General features: G+C 40.4%; 1 protein-coding gene across 2 annotated transcripts; it reads left to right on the top strand.

Annotated features, from left to right (window-relative positions):
* Nucleotides 1–363: 363 nt before the first annotated feature.
* Nucleotides 364–21,106, top strand: ints6 (integrator complex subunit 6). 2 transcript variants are annotated; one of them, XM_062431785.1, is made up of 18 exons: nucleotides 364–799; nucleotides 905–982; nucleotides 1,621–1,770; nucleotides 5,966–6,055; nucleotides 7,642–7,825; nucleotides 10,331–10,456; nucleotides 10,743–10,894; nucleotides 11,549–11,701; nucleotides 13,077–13,209; nucleotides 13,439–13,533; nucleotides 13,635–13,745; nucleotides 14,075–14,290; nucleotides 14,693–14,819; nucleotides 14,920–15,062; nucleotides 15,181–15,367; nucleotides 16,953–17,348; nucleotides 18,848–18,941; nucleotides 19,316–21,106. In XM_062431785.1, exons 1-18 carry the CDS (start codon nucleotides 689–691, stop codon nucleotides 19,407–19,409), a joined length of 2,640 nt encoding a protein of 879 aa, XP_062287769.1. In that variant the 5' UTR covers nucleotides 364–688; the 3' UTR covers nucleotides 19,410–21,106. The 2 variants fall into 2 exon arrangements, 1 of the variants encoding a protein (XP_062287769.1); XR_009927051.1 differs by lacking the exons at nucleotides 13,635–13,745; nucleotides 14,075–14,290; nucleotides 14,693–14,819; ... (3 more) ...; nucleotides 18,848–18,941; nucleotides 19,316–21,106 and having other exon boundaries at nucleotides 11,549–11,697.
* Nucleotides 21,107–21,304: the final 198 nt, after the last annotated feature.

Genomic DNA, 21,304 nt, shown 5'->3' with positions numbered 1-21,304 from the left:
GTGAAGACACAGGCCCAAACCCGAACAACAACTATTAAAACAAATAGCTACAGTTATAGTCATAGAAAAAAGTGCATCGTCACATATGTACTGCTCTTTAATAAACATCATGCATGTGCTGAATATTTCTCCTTACATTCCTGCCTGTGAGGCAAGCAGGCATGCGCATGAGCTGCCGTAGCTTCGGACCTTATGTGGGTATGTTAATGAGCGGCGTGAGACAGCCAATGAGGAAGCCGAGATGTCCGCACGTGACGGTGAAAGCCCGCTCGGGGGGCGGGGTCGGGAGCGGAGCTGAGGTTAAAAACGGTGGACAGGACACAGCGCTCTCAGTGCAGGCAGAAGCTGGGACTCTCTGTGAGGGGGAACTTTGTGACTATGAAACTTAGGAATAATTGCAAAATATAGTAAAAAATTACCAAAAATCCCTCGTGAATCATTAACCTGCCCCTTGGGTGTGAGGTTTTTAGTTTAGTTTGCCCGGAAAGGGCTTCTACACTCACTATTCTTACACTTTTTTTTGTAAAGAATGTGTGAGACAGACAGTTAGCCAGCTAGCCAGCCAGCTAGCTAGCTGAGAGAGGTGATACAGGCGGCAGGAGAACAAAAGATTTTTTTTTTTTTTTTTTGGCGTTTTGGCCGCTCGTACTGACACCAAGTCCATGCAGAACGTGTCGTTACCACCACAATGCCCGTTTTACTTTTTCTGATAGACACGTCCGCTTCAATGAACCAGCGCACCCATCTGGGCACTACCTATCTGGACGTAGCAAAAGGCGCTGTTGAGACTTTTATGAAGGTACTGTAACCGCGGGACACATTCGGTTCAACGTTGTGCTGCTGCAAGCTCGCCTGTCAACACCTCTCGATAACCGTGAATAATTGTCTCCTATCTTCCCCACAGCTCAGAGGCAGGGACCCGGCCAGCCGAGGGGACCGGTACATGTTGGTAAATTTTGAAGACGTTCCGCTCGGGATAAAGGTTAGAGTTTGTTTTCGGGTTCATATCCAGCTTTTAAAAACATTGCGCAGATAAGATTGACTTGACTGTCCTTCCATCGCTCCTCCACGCTTGTTGTGAGCGCTACATCAATTGTGTCGAGAGAGAGAGAAAGAAAAAAAATCTTCAGGAGGAGCTTTCATACCCCTTTTAAAACATGGCCGACATTTTGTTTCAATGTGAGCTGCAAGGAACTCTGGGTGTTATTTATACAGCGAGGTGATATCTGGGAGCAGGGGAGGGAGGGAGAGGGGAGAGAGAAGGAGGGGGGGTGGCTAGCCTACTTTACTTGTTTAGACCAAATTTCCACTTTAGTCATGCCACACATTGCCACTTAGTAATTTCTGGTCCCAGGCAGGTCACACCAGCCTGTTTAGAAACAGATCAGGACCACAGCTGCAGTGCTGTCATCTTACTTTCTGCAGACACACAGAGAGACAGAGAGGAAACGACCTATATAGATGTGTATCAGCTCAGATTCATAATAAAAACATGCACGTGAACTGCTGACTTCTGTAGAAGTTGTCTAGTGGATATATCTACGGCAGCAAGGGGTAGATCTCTTTTTAAGTTTCATGTTATCAACCGTGTGTTTTTGTTTCGCTTCTTTCCTTTTAAAGGCCGGATGGAAGGAGAGCCACGCCACTTTCATGACAGAGCTGAGGAACCTCCAAGCAACCGGGCTCACAGCTATTGGACACTCCTTGAGGACCGCTTTTGATTTACTCAATCTCAATAGATTAGTGACTGGGATAGACAACTATGGACAGGTATGTAGTAACTGAAGAGGCAGAGAGGAAATCAGAGGGTTTTTTTTTTGGGAAGTGCAATGACAAGGTTCTCTACGCCCCCCCCCCTCCCATCCCCCTATCTCCACAGACCCCCTTCACTCTCTCCCCCCTCTTACTCCCCTTTACCCTATCCCCCCCCACCAGTCTTACAAGCATCAACCACCTGCATACTGTGACCCCACACACCTTCAGAGTCACATGCTCTTGACACAAACATAAGTAAATAATAATAATCATATGTACAGGGGGCATGTATTTTTTTTCACCATTAATTTGGTGACTTTTTTTTGTCTGTGTTACATGCCGCCGCCGCCACTGTGCAAGTCACGGGTATCTTCACGCTAATATTTTTAGCTGCATAGAGATTAGAGCAATAAACTAGCTAACATAGAGGCCCGGAAGTGCATGATGTATTTATACAGCTAAGGAAGTTACACAGTTTGGCAGTCCAGCTGTTGTTAGTAGGTAATCTACTACGCCTGCGTTAAATTCTACATTCATTAAGGTTATAGTGTTCAGTTTTATTGAAGCTGCTATAGGGAAGTGTTGATTTAAAAATGATTTTGGAAGAGCTGTTGAATTATATTACATTATCCTGAGAGATGGTTGGAATATTAAATTAAATCATATCAATGACTGGGTGGGAATAATATTTAAGCAGTCATGTCAGCGTCAGAACAGCATCCAAAATGATCATATCAGCACACTTCTAAATAGTTTAAACAAAAACTGAACATTACAATAATTTAATGAAAGTAGGATTTATTGCTGCATTAGTTTAAGCAAAGTGCTCTTAATAAATTGGCAGCTACGTGTAGTTTGCAGCTTCCCATAAGACCACGATTCTGTTTGTACCAAGATTTTACTGAGATGTCTATTGTGTCGCTAATGTAACATCTGGACTGTCTAAAATCCTTTTTTTACTTTTTAATAATTTAATTATTCTCTTCAAAAGCTCATCAGTGTTCAGATATTTAAAGACAAGCTTTACAAGGTGAGACTGATGGTGCAGGTTAAAGAGGAGAAACATGCGTTAAACCAGAAGTCAGACATGTTATTTCCATTGTGTTGCTCTGCTCAGTTTCTCCTCCTGCTTCAGCAGAGCAGCTCTGATTCACAGCTAGTTTGGATGCATTATAGCAGCCAAATATTCATCGAGCCCAGAAAGTCTGTGACTAATTTACCGATTCAAAAAAAAAAAGTGCTGCCCAATGACATCACCAGTTTGTCTCGGGGCTCAAATCTACAGTTAAGGGAGGTAAAGAAAAAAATGGAAGTGAAGGCAGAGGAGAGGGGGATATGATGGAAAGAAATAATGAGATTGTGCTTAATGGCTTATCTGTAACATATGATAAAGTCTTCTTTCATCATGCTACTTATCTTGTAGTGTTTCACAAAATAACCAGTCGTTTTTATCTGACTTCTTCTCATTAGTCAGAAATCACCAAACAGCTCACAGGAGATGTAAAACACCACCATGTTGTATTTTTCTGGCCATTGTTTGGAAATGAAGTGATGCTTTCAGCACCAGGGCAACAACATAGTCAGTATTAATGCAAGCTTATAGAAGTCTAGTCTCATAGTCAGTGTAATTGCCAGGTGGATGTGTGTGCTCATGGTCGCTTTTGAATCAGGACGTCTGTTTTCCATCACAGAGGTAAGTCGGGAGGCTGAGAACAATAATGAATGTTTAACCAGCATTTCCTGAGTAACAAATAAGAGGAAGGAAGATCTCTACCATCCAGTGGGTAATGCGTATATACAGCATGCATAATACATGCAGATACACTCTGCAGGGATGTTTGAATGTCAGATACTAACCTGTCAGGCTGGCAGAGGCATTATTGCAATGAACACACACACACACATAGAGCACACAGTGAAGTTAAGGTTAGTCTGACCCATACTGGTCACCACTGACCTCTGTGTAGTAACAGCTTGATTTTATTTTAGGTAATTATAGTTTAATGAGCAGGCTTCTCCTGCTTGCCGTTTCACAACTGCAAGCAGATCAGTTTCAGCATAGTTGGCGCTCTCCCATCTACCTCCCCCATCCCCCCCAATGTGACTTTACATCATAACTCATGTTGTAGCTCTGTCACCACTGTCACTTTCTTATGTGCTTTATGAAAGAGTCATAGCTCTTTTACTGATAAGTCCGGCTTTTCTTTAACTTTTTTTTTTTTCATTTAGGAAATAGTGATGACTTCTTAAAATTCCCTTTTTGTACGACCAACTTTCCAAAACCCAAAGATATTCAATTTTCAGTTATATAAAACAAAGTAGCAAATTCTCACATATGAAAGGTTAAAAAGATAGAATATTATTTTATGCTTGATAGATTACCTAAATCATTAATCAATTATAAAAATTCATTATAGGGTCATTTTCTGTCAATTTACTCATTAATTAATGGAATAATTTCAGCATTATATTGTAGTATTACACCTCCTGTGAGCTGTTTTTTGTTCTTGTTACCCTGTTTGTTGTTGTTGTTTACACTGGAAACTCTGGAAAGTGGAACAAAGGCACTTGTGTATAAAACTAACTTGTTTGTGAGCAAATGATGCGAGCCAGAGTCCCATTGACATTAATACTGATTAGATTAAAGCAGGGGAGGGAGTGCAGATGTTGGTTGATGATCTGAAACCTTTAGTTTAGTTTCAGACCAGTAAAGATACCAGGCTGAACCTCCAGAGGTGTGGCTGATTCTTATTGAGCCATCAGAACTCACAGCGAGGTTTAATGTGTGCTCTGATGACTACACACACACTTTGGTGTGTTTTTTGTTTTATGTCTGTCAGTCTGAGTTTGCTTCAGGAGCCGCGAATCAAAACCAAACTAAAGCGATGCCCTAACCTGTGTTTGATCAACCTTGCATTTGAATCGCCCCCTATAAATAACTAATCACAGTCCACTTTTCCTTCAGATTTAATTTATAAAGAAAACTTTTCATCCTGGCGTTCTGAAGTGCACAAGGTGAAAGCCGTTCAAGCGGGATAGAGAGCCAGACAAAGGGGGAGTAAGTCTGTAGGGGAGTTAATATTACCCTGGAGTGCTTCTCTCTACAGTAACAAAGAGTCCTCCAGGTTGCCAGGCATCTGAGATGACTCTCCCCTGGGAGATGAAGAGGGCTACGGAGGTAGAGAAGGGAGGGGGGAGGGGGGGGGGGGGGTGCAGCCAGCAGGTAATCCCCCACACCGATCACTGTTTCATTAGGAGGGTAATGAAAGCACGGGGAAGGATGAGTGAGGAAATGATGTGACAGGAGAGCTGTAATGGTCTCCATCAGTCTATACATTAACCTGCCAAACTATGCTGGACATCGATATTATCCTAAAAAATGTAGTAATAGTTGCATTTGACTTTTTTAAGCCACTGTATGACTAACCCCTAATTGCATAGCAACAGTGAAAGCTTAAGCGAGCTGATGTGACACAGTTGAAATCATCTCATGTGGCAAGTTAGCCTCGTTGCTATAACTCATTAGCATGCTCAAAAAGCAAACCCGGTATCATAAAGGGAGTCGGAGAGTGGAGGGGGGAAGAAAGAAAAAAAAAAATTCTTCTAGGTTGTCATGGATACCTACAGTACTGTGTGGATGTGTGGTGGTGTATCCCCGCTCTGTTTACTTTGGGCTGTTTGTGCAAACCGGACAGATCCATCATTCAGCAGAATCCACAGCCTCTACAGGTAGAGTCCAAAAGCCAAGCGGGTCCGCGTCCATTTATAAATCGCACCGCTGTCAGGAACAGGACGGCCTTTATGAAGAGAGGAGTCCAGCCACGAGTCGAGGTTATAAGCTGTTAACTCACCAAGTTATTCTGTGGTCTCGGAGATCTCACCAGGAGGCTGATGCATAGTGATAAATGCAGCGCTGTGGAGTGCTGATGTCATGAAATACTGTGAGGGTCTAGCAGAAAAAGAGGTTTCATATAGATGTAGTCACACCACACTAAAGACTTTTACTGTTTCTACTTATTATTCCCTTGAGTTAAGCTCTCCTTCATACACCCACTCTCTTAAAATAGATCTCTGTGAGTTATCTATATTATGCTCTTATTTATATCTCACACCTTAAAGCAGTTTATAAATATTATGTGACTCATTGATCTGTGGTTTGGTTTTAAAGTGCCAACCGTTAATACGTCTTTCTCCGTTTCTGTCTCGGTAGGGAAGGAACCCCTTTTTCCTCGAGCCCGCCATCATCATCGCCATCACCGACGGCAACAAGTTGACCGGCAGCAGTGGAGTCCAAGACGAGGTCAGCCACCACCTCCCGCCAGCCAAATCAGGATCGCTCTCCTGCTTTTGACTGGGTGGCAACTCTATGTTCTGAAGTCTTCTATCGTCAACAATGCAGACAATGTTCCCTTTAACACAAGCATCAAACACTGCTACCTGTCACTATGAAGGCAGGCGCTTCATTAACAAAAACAGCTGCTATTACAAAGCCCTGCTTTATATTCTTACAGCTTCATATCTAACCTGTCATACTATAAGCGATCACTAACTTGAACACCTTTTAGAAGAAGGACAGAAATTGTAATTCTGTTGGGTTTGTGATCAGGGCTGCAACTACCAATTATTTCTCAATGAGTCAATTGATCTATAAAAATAGAAGAAAGTAGAAAAAAATGTCCCCCACAGTTTCCCAAAGCCAGAGGTGACATATTCAAATAAGCTTTTATTGTCCAGCCAACAGTCTGAAATACAAAGATAAAAATTTACTATCACAGCAGACTAAGAAAACCAAACCAGTATTTAAATCTGAGAACCCACAACCAGTGAATTTATGACTTTTTTGACTAACTGGATAAAACCAATAGTCTATAAATGTTAGGAAATAGTGTAAGGAGGTCCAGAGCCCAATGTGATGTTTCCAAATGGCCAAAACCAAAAGATATTCATATTTAAAAGAGCAGATATCTAAGAGAAAATGTGCAATTCTTCACATTTCAGAGGCTGAAACCAACAAATATGTGATTTTTTTTTTGCTCGATAAATGACGTGAAATTTTTATCTTTTTTTTTCTTTTTTCTTTTTTTAACCAAAAGTTTTGTAGATTAGCGGGTAATCGAAGTAGTTTCTGATTAAATCTGTCAACCAGCTGGTCTATAAATCACCCATTGTTTCTGCTCCAGTTTTGACACAGAAACACAACTACAAAGGTCACTTTGTGTCCCTTGCTACAGAAGCATGTAGCACGTGAACAGGGCGATTCCTCGGTAGTCTCCCTCTCTGTATCTCTACCTCTAATCATTTATTTCTGTCTCTCATTCTGTAAGATGTCATTCCCTCACTGCGTCGACCGTCCACGTTGAAACATTTCTGGTGCTGCTCCCTGTCAGATGACCCTCTGAGTACTCAGAAGTCAGATTTGTGGCTTTGAGCAGGGCCACATAAGAGCATGATTTACTGCAAATCTGTGATTGTGCAGCCACAGTCTAATTTATAGCTTGTGTGATCATTGCAGACTGGGCACAAGTTAACCAAGTGACGTTCTGGTGGCAAAGGCTGACTTTAATTGCAGTTCTCCTTACACAGTTATTTAATAATATATCTGGGCTGCCCAGGAAAGCGTGAAAGGAAAATGACTAAAATGACTAAATGGGGATGTCTCTTTTGGGAAAATGTAGTCTTTCCATAAAAAAATCCTGCTCATTGATGTGCAGAATTACTCGCAATAGTGTTAATATAACCACATTTATTAAAGGGAGCTCTACCTCCGAGTATATACAGTATATCTAGATATTAAACAACCCTAACCAACACTCACACACTGTCTGCAGTTATGATCCACGTCTCTTCACTCATCCCTCTGTGTTTTTCCTCTCCTCCATCCTCCAGCTCCATCTCCCTCTGACCACCCCGCTGCCAGGTAGCGAGCTGACCAAGGAGCCCTTCCGCTGGGACCAGCGTCTGTTCTCCCTGGTGCTACGCATCCCCGGCAACGCGTCGGTAGAGCCCGAACCCCTCGGAGGCGTACCGCCCGACGACTCGCCCATCACCCCCATGTGTGAGGTCACCGGAGGTAAGGCAGGACTGGGTGCAAGTTGGGTGTTTTTGGTGAAGGTGGAATATGTGACTGAAGTGGGCATTGCTGGAATATAGTAGATACATTTCGAATTAACTTTTTCTTTATTTAGTGGCGTAGACCAAAAAGGAACATCTTTTTTTTAATTTTTATTTATTTTTATGTATTTTTTATTATTTTTTTATTGTTGCAGCAAGTTGGAATGATTTTTTAAATGATTATTTATTTATTATTTAGGGTTTTTAATTTGAATTTTATTGTTTTTTTAAAAAGTTTTTTAAATTTATTTTATTATTATTATTGTTGTTTCATGCATATAAAGGTTATAAGACACAACAAATGAATATAAGCCAGTTCTAGTATTTGTCGCATTCTGTATATATTTCAAATGATCCTGTAAAATCTCCAAAAATGAAGCAGATTAATCCATACAATTTATATATTTAATAACACAATATACAAATTATTAATAAAGCATATTGAATCAGTGTCACAACTAAAATCTACATTGTCTGATATTCAAGGCTTTTGGCCAATTTCATGATTTTTGCTCATCCATGCACCCAGAATATTTCAGTGACTCCCAAAGTACCATAATGACTTTTGCTCTGCGCAGCCAAGTACTTGTAAATAGATGTCATTCTATCTTATTTTGGAAAACACCACAGATATAATCCTCTTGTAGATGACACAAGCCTAATTTCTACAGCAGAGCCCGGTGGAACATGCTGGGGCAAGCCCAAAAGTATTTATAACGCCAGATCGAAATAGCTATTTGGTAAGTGCATTCCGTAGCGCCGCTGATGAATCATCTGTGTCAAATACAAAGAAAGAGGGAGAATAATAGGTCTGTGGGGTGGGTTTTTTTTTTTTGGTGGCGGTAACAAAAAAACATAGATCCAGATAAGCTAGACTTGACTACACCGTCTCGCTCAATATTCAGATTTACTTGTGTTTACAGGTCTGCCGGCGCAAAAGCACAGCGCGCTCTTGTTTTAACCGCCGTGACTCTGTTGGTTGGAGCTGTCGAGGCGAGAGGGTTAAGCGCTTTGCTCAAGTGCACTCAAGCAGTAAATGATTATGGTTGGAAAGCTCAGATTTTCCCACCTAGTCCAGAATTGGAACTGTCTTTTTTTCTTTTTTCTCCCCATTCACAGGACTGTCAAGATACTTTCAAGCCATTGATTTCAATCTGTAAATCCCCTGACTGTAGAATAATCCAAACTCTGGCTGCCTACCCACCAGTTTTTAAGGAACATCCACTTAGAGACTTATTTATTTATTTCTTTTTCCATCCTTCCTGTCTCGAGTCCTGACGCTGCTGCTGGTGCTGTGGAAGCAAGCAGCAGCAGCAGCAGCTGGCGGGAGGAACAGACTAGAACCACGCTGATGGGGGAGAGGTTAAGATTAACACACACAGAACAGAGAGTGCACCAAAGCTCTCTGTAGCAGCCAGTGGTGCTGAATGCAGAACATGACACAGCTCCATTGTCAGTGACGGTCTACAGTACACGCTGCCTGACCATTACTGCTGATGGCAGACCTGACACAAAGCCGCGGCCTATTGAAATGAGCGAGTGAATGGGTGCACGGCGAGGTCACGAGAGGTGAAGTTGGAGGCAGTTAACTGAATTTAGACTAATCAGTCGTTGCTTCGTCTGATTTACCGTCTTTTACTCATGTGACCTTTTCCTGCTCTGACCGATGCTGTGATGAAAAGCAGAGTCGGAGCCTGTTGGAGTTATATTTCACGCCGAAGCACCTTTTTTTTTTTGCATACTTGTAACAGCCGGTAGGTGTAAAAGGCTGATATGATGAGCAGAATGTGAAACAGAGAGCACTTGGGATTCTGCTGTACCTGTAGTCAGGCACTGCAGGATTTTTTAGATTCCACTCTACCTTCAGTGCTGGTACCATTTTGGTATCTGTCTCCAAGTTGGTAAAATGTCAGGATTTAATAAGCTTCTATCAAGAAAAACAAAATACAAAACGTTCAGAAAGCAGGGCTGGATATTAGCACCATCTCCCAATTTTAACTGAGTTTTGCTTCATAAGTGTAATCTTACACTGTTAATACCAATATTCCGTGTGCCTTTTAATTTGAAAGCCCTTTTTATTCCACAAGCAAGCAGCTAATATACAGTTTGTAACTTTTTGATTAAAATACTATTTTTTGTGCGTGTTTAAATAGTAAAGGCTTGAATTCCATCATCATACCATATTCACTACATTTTTCTGTCAAGTTACCCAAGTCTACACATAACATTAAGTATAAATGTACATATTCACTTTCCAGCTTCCTCTGCTGCCCCCAAGTGACCAAAAAAGAGTATTACAGCTTTACTATTGCTGAAAAGCTAAACGTGCAGGGAACAGGTGTGAAAGATGAGGAGTTCTATTCTTTAATATGATTTTAAATTTAGTAAAAAAGATTTTAAATTCAACCCTAAAATGTTCAGATGTTCAGGTGTGTACCTACATGTGTGGTTGTTTGTGTTCCAGGTCGCTCGTACAGCGTGTTCTCACAGCGTATGTTGAATCAGTGTTTGGAGTCTCTGGTGCAGAAGATCCAGAGCGGAGTGGTGATAAACTTTGAGAAGACGGGGCCCGACCCTCCTCCACTTGAGGGTAAAGACAATTTGTTTTATGACTGACTTTATTTCTGAAATACCTTTTCTGACAACTGCTGCAAGTGATTTGCTGAGGGGCTATTTGCTCTCTCCCACTCACTGTTTTTTTTTACTGTTGCTCATAAACAGCTGGTGGATATTCGTTAGAAATCTCCACCTTCATATTTTGACTCTGTCTACACACTGTTAAAACTTTGTCAAAATCTTTTGTTGTGTTTCATACTTGACAAACACATCATCTTGTCTCTCACTGCTTCCTCTGTACTGTGTGTGTGTCTATGCAGACGCTCCAGCTGAGACAGTGAAATCCGGTCTGCAGCCTTGGCATTGCTGTCACAAGCTCATCTATGTACGACCCAACCCTAAAACCGGTGTTCCTATCGGTCACTGGCCCATCCCGGAGGCCTTCTGGCCGGACCAGAACTCCCCCACACTGGTAAGAATAAGAATGATAACAATTAGAAGAATTAAGAAGAATAGCTCACAAGAGAACCTTTGTTAAATTTCTTGCATTCATATCTTTGTTTCTTTTATTTAGTGTTTTAATGGCCTAGAGAAACAGCAGCATAATCCTAGAGTTCTGCAAAACTTAAAGATTACGTTTATATTGAAAGAACGGAAAGCAAATATTTGTCTCTCTGAGAGCATCACACATAGAAACCATAGAAAAACATAAATAGTGTTTACCTGAACAATCAACATAAAGGTCATATCAATTCCTGTTAATGATGGTGCAAAAGGGAAGTATTGATGATGATAAAAACAGAAGGGCCAAATCTATTTCGCAGTGAAATAAATACAGGTTTGGCAGGTAAATGGGAAAGTAGCAGCACTGCCAAAGTGTTTTATCACTGTAAATATTGATGAACCAACAATCAGTCTATCATGAGTAATAATGGAAGGGCAAATATAAATGTTAAATATCAAGATCAAATATAGATATTTGCAAACAGACAAAAAAAGTGTCCATCACAAAAATGACATGATTATCTTTACAGACATCCATTTTTTCTAGGTGCAGAATGTTATTGTTAATGTGTTGTAATATGTACTGTAACAGTATGTACCTCTCCCCCTGTACCACACACAGCCCCCCCGCTCAGCCCACCCCCACGTACGTTTCTCCTGTCTGGACGCGGAGCCCATGGTGATAGACAAGGTGCCCTTTGACAAATATGAGCTGGAGCCGTCGCCTCTAACACAGTACATTTTGGAGAGGAAGTCTCCGCACACCTGCTGGCAGGTACAACACTAACATTGACACACATAATAACTCACACACACACTGTGAGAAAGAGGTTTAAAGTTAAACCTAAAATCCATGATGTTCAACCTTTACACCTGGTGGTTTGCTGATAATCTAATTCTGGCACATGAAATGATTGAACGTTAGACATTTTGTCATATTTAAAGTTTTCAGGTTTTCACAATATTAACCCTGATTCAAATAATTATTCCCAAAGTGTCCAACATGTCAATGTACAGCTCACTATTTAGTCAGCTAGTGTTAATTATGTAGTACAGGAATACATGAGTACATGAATTGATTTCTGACACACACACTATAACTGTACACACCCACATTAACATGCTAATATAAATATTCAGCTCAATGAACAGGCTTAAAGGTTAAAATACACCACTGATAAGTATTTTAAGGATTTAATTAGACTAACCACCTTGCTAATAGCTCAGTTAGCATGTAGTTGGGCACAGCAGAGCTTTATTTTTTATTTTTTTAATCACTTTTCAAGAATACTGTTGTCACTTTTTGAATTTCCCCTAAGGGGGATCAATAAAGTGACCCTATCCTAATTTCGACACACAGTGAAAACGCTAACGTTGCTAATGTAAAGCATGTAATGTTTACTGTCTTAGTTTAGCATTTTCATATGGCAACATTGGCTAATTAGCACTTAACACAAAGCACAGCTGAGGCTAATGGAAATTAGACTAACCACCTAGCTAGTAGCTCTGTAGGCATTTACTTGAACACAGCAGGACTTTTAGCTAAATGCTAATATCGACAAACAGTGAAAATGCTAACAATGCTAATGTAAAGCACATAATGTTCACTGTCTTAGTTTAGCATAATTAACACCAAACAGAAAGCACAGCTTAGGCTGATAGGAATGCAATTTGTTTCAGATATTTGGACTATATTTACAGTTTTACATATTTACAGTTCATCCTGTTTGTACCAGATTTCTTAAATATCTATCCAGTAGTTCAAGATATTTCAAAAGTTGTCTCTTTATTTATTTTTTTGTTTTCTGGTGTGCTGTTTAACTGAGGGGTTAGCATGTAGCCTTTTAGCCTTGTGTTTGACTACAGTCCATATATGCAGGCAATTAAATGCAAAAAATGGAATTACAGTTATCATAAGCTGTGTCCTACATAGCCACAATTGTGTGAAAGTCAAACAGAGGTTAGCTGAAGTTAAAACAATTAGCTTCAAAGTCTCATAGGGAGTGTTTAAAGTGCAAGTTTCTTTTTAAAGGAATAGTTGATACAGAATGAAACTCTCCTTACTCTGTAGGTTCTTTGTTTTCTATGTGTTTGCTGGTTGTATAGTTTAATACCATCATTCATCCACTGATTTTTCTCTTTTCTTTTAGGTGTTTGTGTGTAATAGTGCCAAGTACAGTGACCTGGGCCAACCCTTTGGCTACCTGAAGGCCAGCACGGCTCTGAACTGTGTCAACCTGTTTGTGATGCCCTACAACTACCCCGTGCTTCTGCCACTTCTGGGTAAGACTTTATAAATCCAAAATCATGTTTATCAGGGATTATCTCTTATTTTTAGTCGTTCTGTATGCGCTTCTGTGACATTCCAGTAATCTCCCATTATCTCTGAAAGTTGTCTTTTTTTTATTTTTTGTTTTTATTGAAGTAGACACTCAGCACCTGTCTTTTGTTCCAATGAGTTCCAGGTCAATGAGACTGCTCTGATCTCTTGTTTTGTGTTTGTTTATTACAGACGACTTGATTAAAGTGCACAAGTTCAAGCCTACCATCAAGTGGCGGCAGTCCTTTGAGAACTACCTGAAGACCATGCCTCCATATTATATCGGGGTCAGTGGACTCGTGAATCATTCTCCAGTCCTAAAGTTTGATCTCATTTGATTAAAATGCCAAAACTACGAAAGATTTTAATTTGTTTTTTTCCCCCACAGTCCTTAAGGAAGGCTCTGAGAATCATGGGAGCGCCAAACCTTTTAGCAGATAACATGGAGTATGGCCTGAGCTACAGCGTGGTCTCCTACCTGAAGAAGCTCAGCCAGCAGGTTAGAAGTTGAGCTGTTTATGTTTGGGCACATATCATAGAAAACCACCCAAAACACTAACACTTTGCGTGTTTCTATTATTTTGTTAAATGCAATATGAATATTTGGGTAGAAAATTATCAGTATCATATTGATAGGCCTGTCATGATAACTACTTTTGTTGGACTATATATTGTCTCAGAAATAATCATGATAAATGTTACAGGCCTACTGATTGACACCCATACTGAAAACAATAGGCAACATTTGCATGTATGTTATTTGTATTAAGTTATATATCAAGTAGGATGCTATCAGTCACATGCCTTCTTATTTGCTCTCACTTCCAGACAAAAATCGAATACGACCGCCTGATCGCCTCCATCGGGAAGAAGCCCACACCAGACGCCGGCATCAAGGTGCGTTGGCGAGGTGGAGGCATATCTCTGGCCCAGCGTAGGGACTTCATCCAGCAGCTGCAGAGTCTTACAGGAGATGCTCCAAGTCTACCCCTGGAACTCAACCCCAAAGAGTTCCAAGGCTTTCACCTGGCACTACTCAACAAGGTAAGATTGCTATCTTTATTATTAGTAGTAGAACTAGTAGTAGTAGTAGTAGTAGTAGTAGTAGTAGTATTAATCTACCTTCTACAAAATTCAAGATGTTGAATTTGGTTTTGAGCTCAATAGCAGTCACTGGCACACATTTTTCCTTTATATGTTGTAATATGAGTTTAAGAGGAGAAACAATCCTCCTGAGTTGTTGAGAAGTTTTATGTAATCTGTTTCTTACTTGAAAAATGACTCTTTCTCTCCAACTGTATCATCTGTATATCCACTCCAAACTATGACAATAATTCAGCAGTAAACTGATCTCCTTTCCTGGCTCGAAAGGAGGCAGAATTGAGGCTCACATCACTCCCTAAAGCACCATCCTGCACATGCCTAAATTTTAACTCCCCTCCTCAGGGTCTGAAGCCGCAGAGCTTTCGGAATCCTTACGACATCCCTCGCAGCCACCTGCTGGACCAGCTCAGCCGCATGAGGAGGAACCTGCTCAACACCAGCGTCTGTAATCTCAGAGGACAGGACTCAGGTAGGAAACAGTGAAGTTACTGTAAGCCAGTGAAAACTAGATTTTCGTCAGGTGTTGAATGAGTTTTTTTTAAGAGAAAAAATGTCTTCCTGCTGTCCAGACCAGCTCCACAGCGTGCCAATAGCCCAGATGGGCAACTACCAGGACTTCCTCAAAGCTGCTCCTCAGCCTCTTCGAGACGCCGACCCTGAGCAGCCCAAGCGCCTGCACACATTCGGCAACCCCTTCAAACTAGACAAGAAGGTAACCTCACCGCCTCTCATTTCCTAATTCTACCTCTAGACATATAGGAGCAGCCACATAGAAACATGTTCATTGAGCACCCTGTCAGTAACCTCCTCGCTCTTCTTCTTCTTCTCAGGGTATGATGATCGACGAGGCGGATGAGTTTGTGACGGGCCCTCAGAACAAAGGCAAGAGACCAGGAGACAGCAGCAACATGCCAGGCGGAGGGCCCAAGAGGCGCCGCTGCATGTCACCTCTGCTGCGCCTGGGCCGGGCCTACACCCCCCCTGTGACCCCTCCTGCCAGCCCTCGACCCACAGCAGGTAAGATTTGTGTCGACACCAAGACACACAGACACACATACACAGTAGAATCGCTAAATCAGATTTTACTCATTTCCGGTCATTGGTAATTTTCAGTGACCTTTTTAGAAGACATACCTGCTGCTGCAGTTATTATAAATCAGTCTGTATTAGGGTGTTCAGCAGTGGATCACAGTGTAGCAGCCTTTACTGTTACACTTTGTTATACATTATACCCGCTGTCATTCAAAGGTTTTTAAATATAGTGAAAAGAATGTTGAATCCCCTCAAAAATAAACAGCAGCTGCATGAAGGTCAGATTGAATTTAACTTCCTCACTTGGGGATAGGCAGATTTTCTCTTGTGGATCTTTTCTATGTAATTTATATCATCTATATAATTTGTTTGGGGGATAATTAGACAGTCAAGTGTTTAGTACACAATATTAATTTCAATCAATAAATCTTTATATAGCGCCAAATCACAACAAAAGTCATCTCAAGGCAGTTTTCATATAGAGCAGGTCTGTCCTCTTTAATTGAATATATATTAAGTTATAATATATTTAACCTTTACATACTGTTCATATTCTGACTCATAATTAGTCTCTACACCAATTCACATTCATAAATGCCCCATCAGTCATTAATACATGTTTGATTAATCCTACTGTTAGATTAAAATACATCACAATCATTATTTTATGGTCCAGGAGGACATTTGATAGAATACGATGAATACAACATGTTTGCATAATGATTTTGTATTTTGTTTAATAAACACAGGTCAAATTTGTACATTTGCATATAAAACATGTTTATCAGCTGCACAGAGATTTTTTTCGAAAAAGATGCATTTTGTTTCCATTTTTGTAAACTGTGAGTCACATTAAGAAAAGTCTTACTAAAAGAAATGTGTATATGGTGTTTTTACAGCTCTCAAATGTAAAAAATTGGTCAAATTTAACCTTCAACAGTATATAAGGGATGTTGCACATAATTTATAGGAAATATGTTCTTTTGTGTCCTTATTGTAGGGGTGAAAAGTGTACTTTTAAAAAGAAATTTGCGGGGGAAAAACTATAAAACTAAACTGTTCTGTCTCATAGTGATTGGTGTAGTACTCCACAGATTTAATATTGCTCCTCCATAAAATGAGAATACTTTTTTAGAAAGTATAATATATATAACCAAGCTCCAATACAGTTGGATCCTGGAGCTCCCATAATGCAACCCGATAGTGATGTAAGTTTCCAACCTGTAAATACTGTTAAGGTTGACATTTAAGTTGTAACTACGACTGGGAAACATTTGTGAAAGCTGTGATTTATCCAACTTGGCACTTATATTGCAGAAGTGTCTGAAAACTTAAACAAACCTGATTGTCTCGAGTCAGTTCATGGTTATTAAATGCAAATGTTGTCAGTGCACAGTATTTGAACCCCTAATGACTAACTCTGCAGTTAAACAGCAGTCATGAGTTGTCATTTATCCCACATGACTTGAACACAGCTGGAGACTCTGCCCGCTAATATGTGAGCTGTAAAATAGTCAAAGCATGTCGTCTACATCTGCAGCACTATGTATTAAACCTCTGACCCTTACAGACATGGAGGACGGAGCCCCGGAACCAGAACTGATTATCAACCACCTCAATCAGAACCACTACAGTTCAGACGGGAGCTCGGATTCAGAGGGGGATCATCCGTCAGGACCCGCCGACCACCAGGAGAACCACACGGAGGCAGACCCCCAGGACTTGCTGCACGGGGACGGGGACGGGGATGGGGATGTGGACGAGGAGGAGGAGGAGAACGGGCAGCCCCAGGTCGAGGAGCTGCCGCCGAGCATGGAGGGAGGAGCAGAGATGGTGCTGGTGGACGATCAGCAGCATCGATACCTGACGCCCGCCGCTCTCAAGAAGCACATTCACAACGAGACGGTGAAGGTCAACAACGAGCTGAGGGCGCTCATCACCAAGGAGATCAGGAAACCCGGCAGACGTATGTACCTGAAACACAGTCTATGGGAAGGGGGTGGACAAAATAAAAGGAACAGTTTTGATTACTTACTTATCTACCAAAAAACATATATATATTTTTATTTTTATTTTACCAAATAAACCATGAAACTGGAATGTTAAATGTCAAAACACAAGAACATGTGCATGAACTTTGTCTGAATAAATGACAGTATGCAACTTACACAAGTGTGATGTGGAACCTTGAAACCTCCACAGACTGAGAAATGACTTTTCATTGAATTAGGAGTTAAACTTTTGAAATGAACATTATTTTTCAAATTGATCGATTCTGAATTTTTACTGAGTTAGGAGGAGGATATGTTATTTCACTGATTTTAAAGTAATTTTTAAATTAATTTTAAAGCACATTATTATATCTTAGTAAATCTCTGGATCTTTATGAATCAATTAATTAATATTACAGCTCGATTAATACTGGATTTTTTTAAGCTTATTCTGATATCTACTAATTAACTAAATTATCTAACACTTAAAAATGTGAAGTCTGATATATCAGCCAGTGTTATGTAATTTACATGAATACATAAAAATAATAAAACTTTATTTATATAGCACATTTCAAAAATAAATTACAAAGTGCGCTCTGCATTAAATGAAGTAAAACAGAAAGAGCTGATTATAATACATCATATCATAAAACAGTAAAACCAACAATAGACAAAGCCAATAAGCCATCAAATATTATTATTAATTAAAAACATAAAAATTGAAAAGATCACTGAAATTCTTTATTAGGAATAACCCCTTGAGATGTATCACCATCAAATGCAGACAAGACAACAAAACAATAATTGTATAGTAATTGTATAGTAGGACCTACAATTACATCATAATATAGAGCAGGGGAAAATGATCATTCACTATATAATGTTAATGTTTAATGTAAAGGTAAAAGATGAAACTGATTCCCAAGTATAGACATAAAGGAATAAGGACCCCCTTTAAAATTGGTTGTTAAATGATGATGACTATGATATGTACAGATACTTTACAGTTGGAACGTAGACTAGTCAGTATTCTTTATGGCAACACTGTTTGTTTCTAAATTATATCAAATATATCCATTATTTCTGTGTTGCAGTTTCTTGTTACATATACTTGTAACTATACTTGAAATGTAATAATAAGCCAATATAAGCCAGGCTTTAATCAACATTTTTTGTGGAAAGAATGGCAATATTTTAAGTTATTATCCATCAGCATTCTCCTGTGTGTGTGTGTGTGTGTGTGTGTGTGTGTGTGTGTGTGTGTGTGTGTGTGTGTGTGTGTGTGTGTGTGTGTGTGTGTGTGTGTGTGTGTGTGTGTGTGTGTGTGTGTGTGTGTGTGTGTGTGTGTGTGTGTGTGTGTGTGTGTGTGTGTGTGTGTGTGTGTGTGTGTGTGTGTGTGTGTGTGTGTGTGTGTGTGTGTGACTACATCAATACTTCATCAGTAATTCTCTCTTTACTCTTCCTCTTTCAGACTATGAGAAGATCTTCTACTTCCTGAAGCAGATCCAGGGCACTTTGGACACCAGGCTCATCTTCCTCCAAAACATCATCAAAGAGGCAGCCAGGTACCGATCTCTCAGAAGCCCCCCCCCCCCCCCTCCCCTCGTCTTTACCTACCAGCCTGCTGTGTCATATAAGCTGTAAACAGTGACGTGTGGACTTGTGGTTTTTGAAACAAATCACCTGTGTTTCACTTATAGATCCTGTATCGCTCAACTCTCTTTGCCTATTCTCCTCTCCACAAGTCTCTTCAAGTAAAGAGCTATTCTCTATCCTAGGGCTGTGATCACCAGCAACAACACCCACATTTTGTTGGTTAAATAAGAACATGTGATTATAGAAGTATTCAAAAATGTTGCTTTTAATGAAAGTAGTTGTTACAGAATGTGTTTTGTAAATTTTAGATGTTAACTTTTCTTGTTTTGTTCTTCCTGTAAAGGTTCAAGAAGCGCGTTCTCATCGAGCAGCTGGAGAACTTCCTAGAAGAGATCCACAACAGATCCAATAACATGAACCACGTGGACACGCTCTGAGACCGGCTCACCTCCCCTCCCCCATCCCAAAATCCCAATCTGAATTTACAGATGTTGAACCTGACAACCCTCCATCCCTTTACCCCCCACCTTTCCCTCCTCCTCCTCCTCTTGCACAGGGTCACCACGGAGACGAGAAAGGACAGGCATCCAGCTCTCAAACCATCGGCTCTTCAGTGGACTCTTTATGTTCTCAACATCAATAACGTTTATGTTGGTTTCCATGCCGTCTTTATTAGAAGCTAAAGGCGGTGTGGAGCCCAGATGATGCAGATTAGTAGAAGCGTTTGTCTTTGCTACAGGTGAATGTTTTGCCTATGCAACAAGGTTTAAAGCCTGTAGAACATCTGTGAGTGTCCTTACCCTCGATTACTCTCCTCCTAAACGAGAGCGCATACTCTCTCAAACAGGGAGGAGCAGTAAACGAGGACACGGCAGGACTTTCCAGATGTGATCAGTCATGTTTTTATCTGTGATGGAGCAATGGCGTAGGCAGGGTTCAGGTCGTGTATGTGGACGTGTGTGCGTGCGCGTTTTCAGCCAACTCAGGGTCACACAGGATCCAGCGGAGACGCTCATCAACACTTCTCTTCCCACATGCCTTCTCATGCAGTCACCCCCTCCCTTCCCTTTGTGTTTGGTCTTAAGTTAAGGTTTTTTTGTGTGGTGGGAGGATGGGAGTCTGTCTTGTCTGTTTTTTGACTGTCTATTTACTTTCTACACTCCACTAACAGAAGCACTCCAACGCTGTGCTCATAAATGAGTAAGACTTGGCTCAAATATTGAATTTGTCGACTTACGGTTTTACCTCCCAGACTAACCGTTAATTTAATTGAGCTGTAAGTCAAGAGTGACAAATATTTGTTCTCTCTGAGGGGAAAAAAAAATCCACGTTAAACTTAACAAGTTATTTTTTCTTCTTCTTTCCAGGGAGCTCAATACAAAGTCGATCATTTTTGAATGATGCAAAATTATTGGTTACAAATGTTGAAATACAGGGACAAAAAAAAAAAAGCTCAGGAAGTGACACTAATGCATCACGATCAGCAATAACATCAGAGCCACTTTTACTCATTTTTCTCATTTTATTTGAACATGAAACAGCTGATATGTAACACAAACTCGTTCCCTCTGGAGTGCTGATGAACAGAGGTTTCGGATGCCAGCTTGTCCCAACGTGCTGGTCGCTGCCAAATAACTTAAACCCGCCCTTAAACTCCTCTCTCCCCCCGCCATTGAATCTCAAACCAACTCTTTGTCACTTTGAACCCGTGAATGAATGCACTTGTGTACATTTGAGAAGTCTTATTTAATGTAACTTAAAAAAGGAAAAACCTTGCTGCAATTTTTTTGTTTTTGCTAACAATCTTCATTCTTCTTTTTTTTTTTTTTGGTTCAATTTTCTCAAATATACACAAATAATCAGAATTAAGGTGTAGAGGTCAAGAGTTGATTTCGGATTCAGGGGGCAGCCCTCTTCCGTTCCCTCCCTCCTTGGACAGGGACCAAAATCTGCCATACTTGTCTTTTTTTGTTTGTGAAGAGGCCGCTACCAAAAGAGTATTTTGAATACACTGTAAAGTTGTAAATAACCCTAGATTACTATTTAAAGAGAATGTTCAGTTGAAAAAAAATGGCCTTTTTGTAAGTATTTCCATGAATAAAGTTTCTATTTTACACTGTGAAGGGCCATGTAAATAAAGTGTTCTGTAAACATGTGACTCTGTTTTATTTTTGTCCTGAGTTTATAAAAAGAAATGACCAAAACAGCCAGAGTGTAAAAACATGTATTAAAATTTTATTTACAAGATATGTACAAAAATATTGTCCCTCTTCCGGAAGTGTCCGAGGACCCTCCTGTTGGTCCACAAATAAATACCGGTAGTGAAATATGG

Source organism: Scomber scombrus, chromosome 13 (genome assembly GCF_963691925.1).
Source record: "Scomber scombrus chromosome 13, fScoSco1.1, whole genome shotgun sequence".
In the NCBI taxonomy this organism is placed as follows: Eukaryota; Metazoa; Chordata; class Actinopteri; order Scombriformes; family Scombridae; genus Scomber; species Scomber scombrus.
This window is presented reverse-complemented; position numbering and strand designations above follow the sequence as displayed.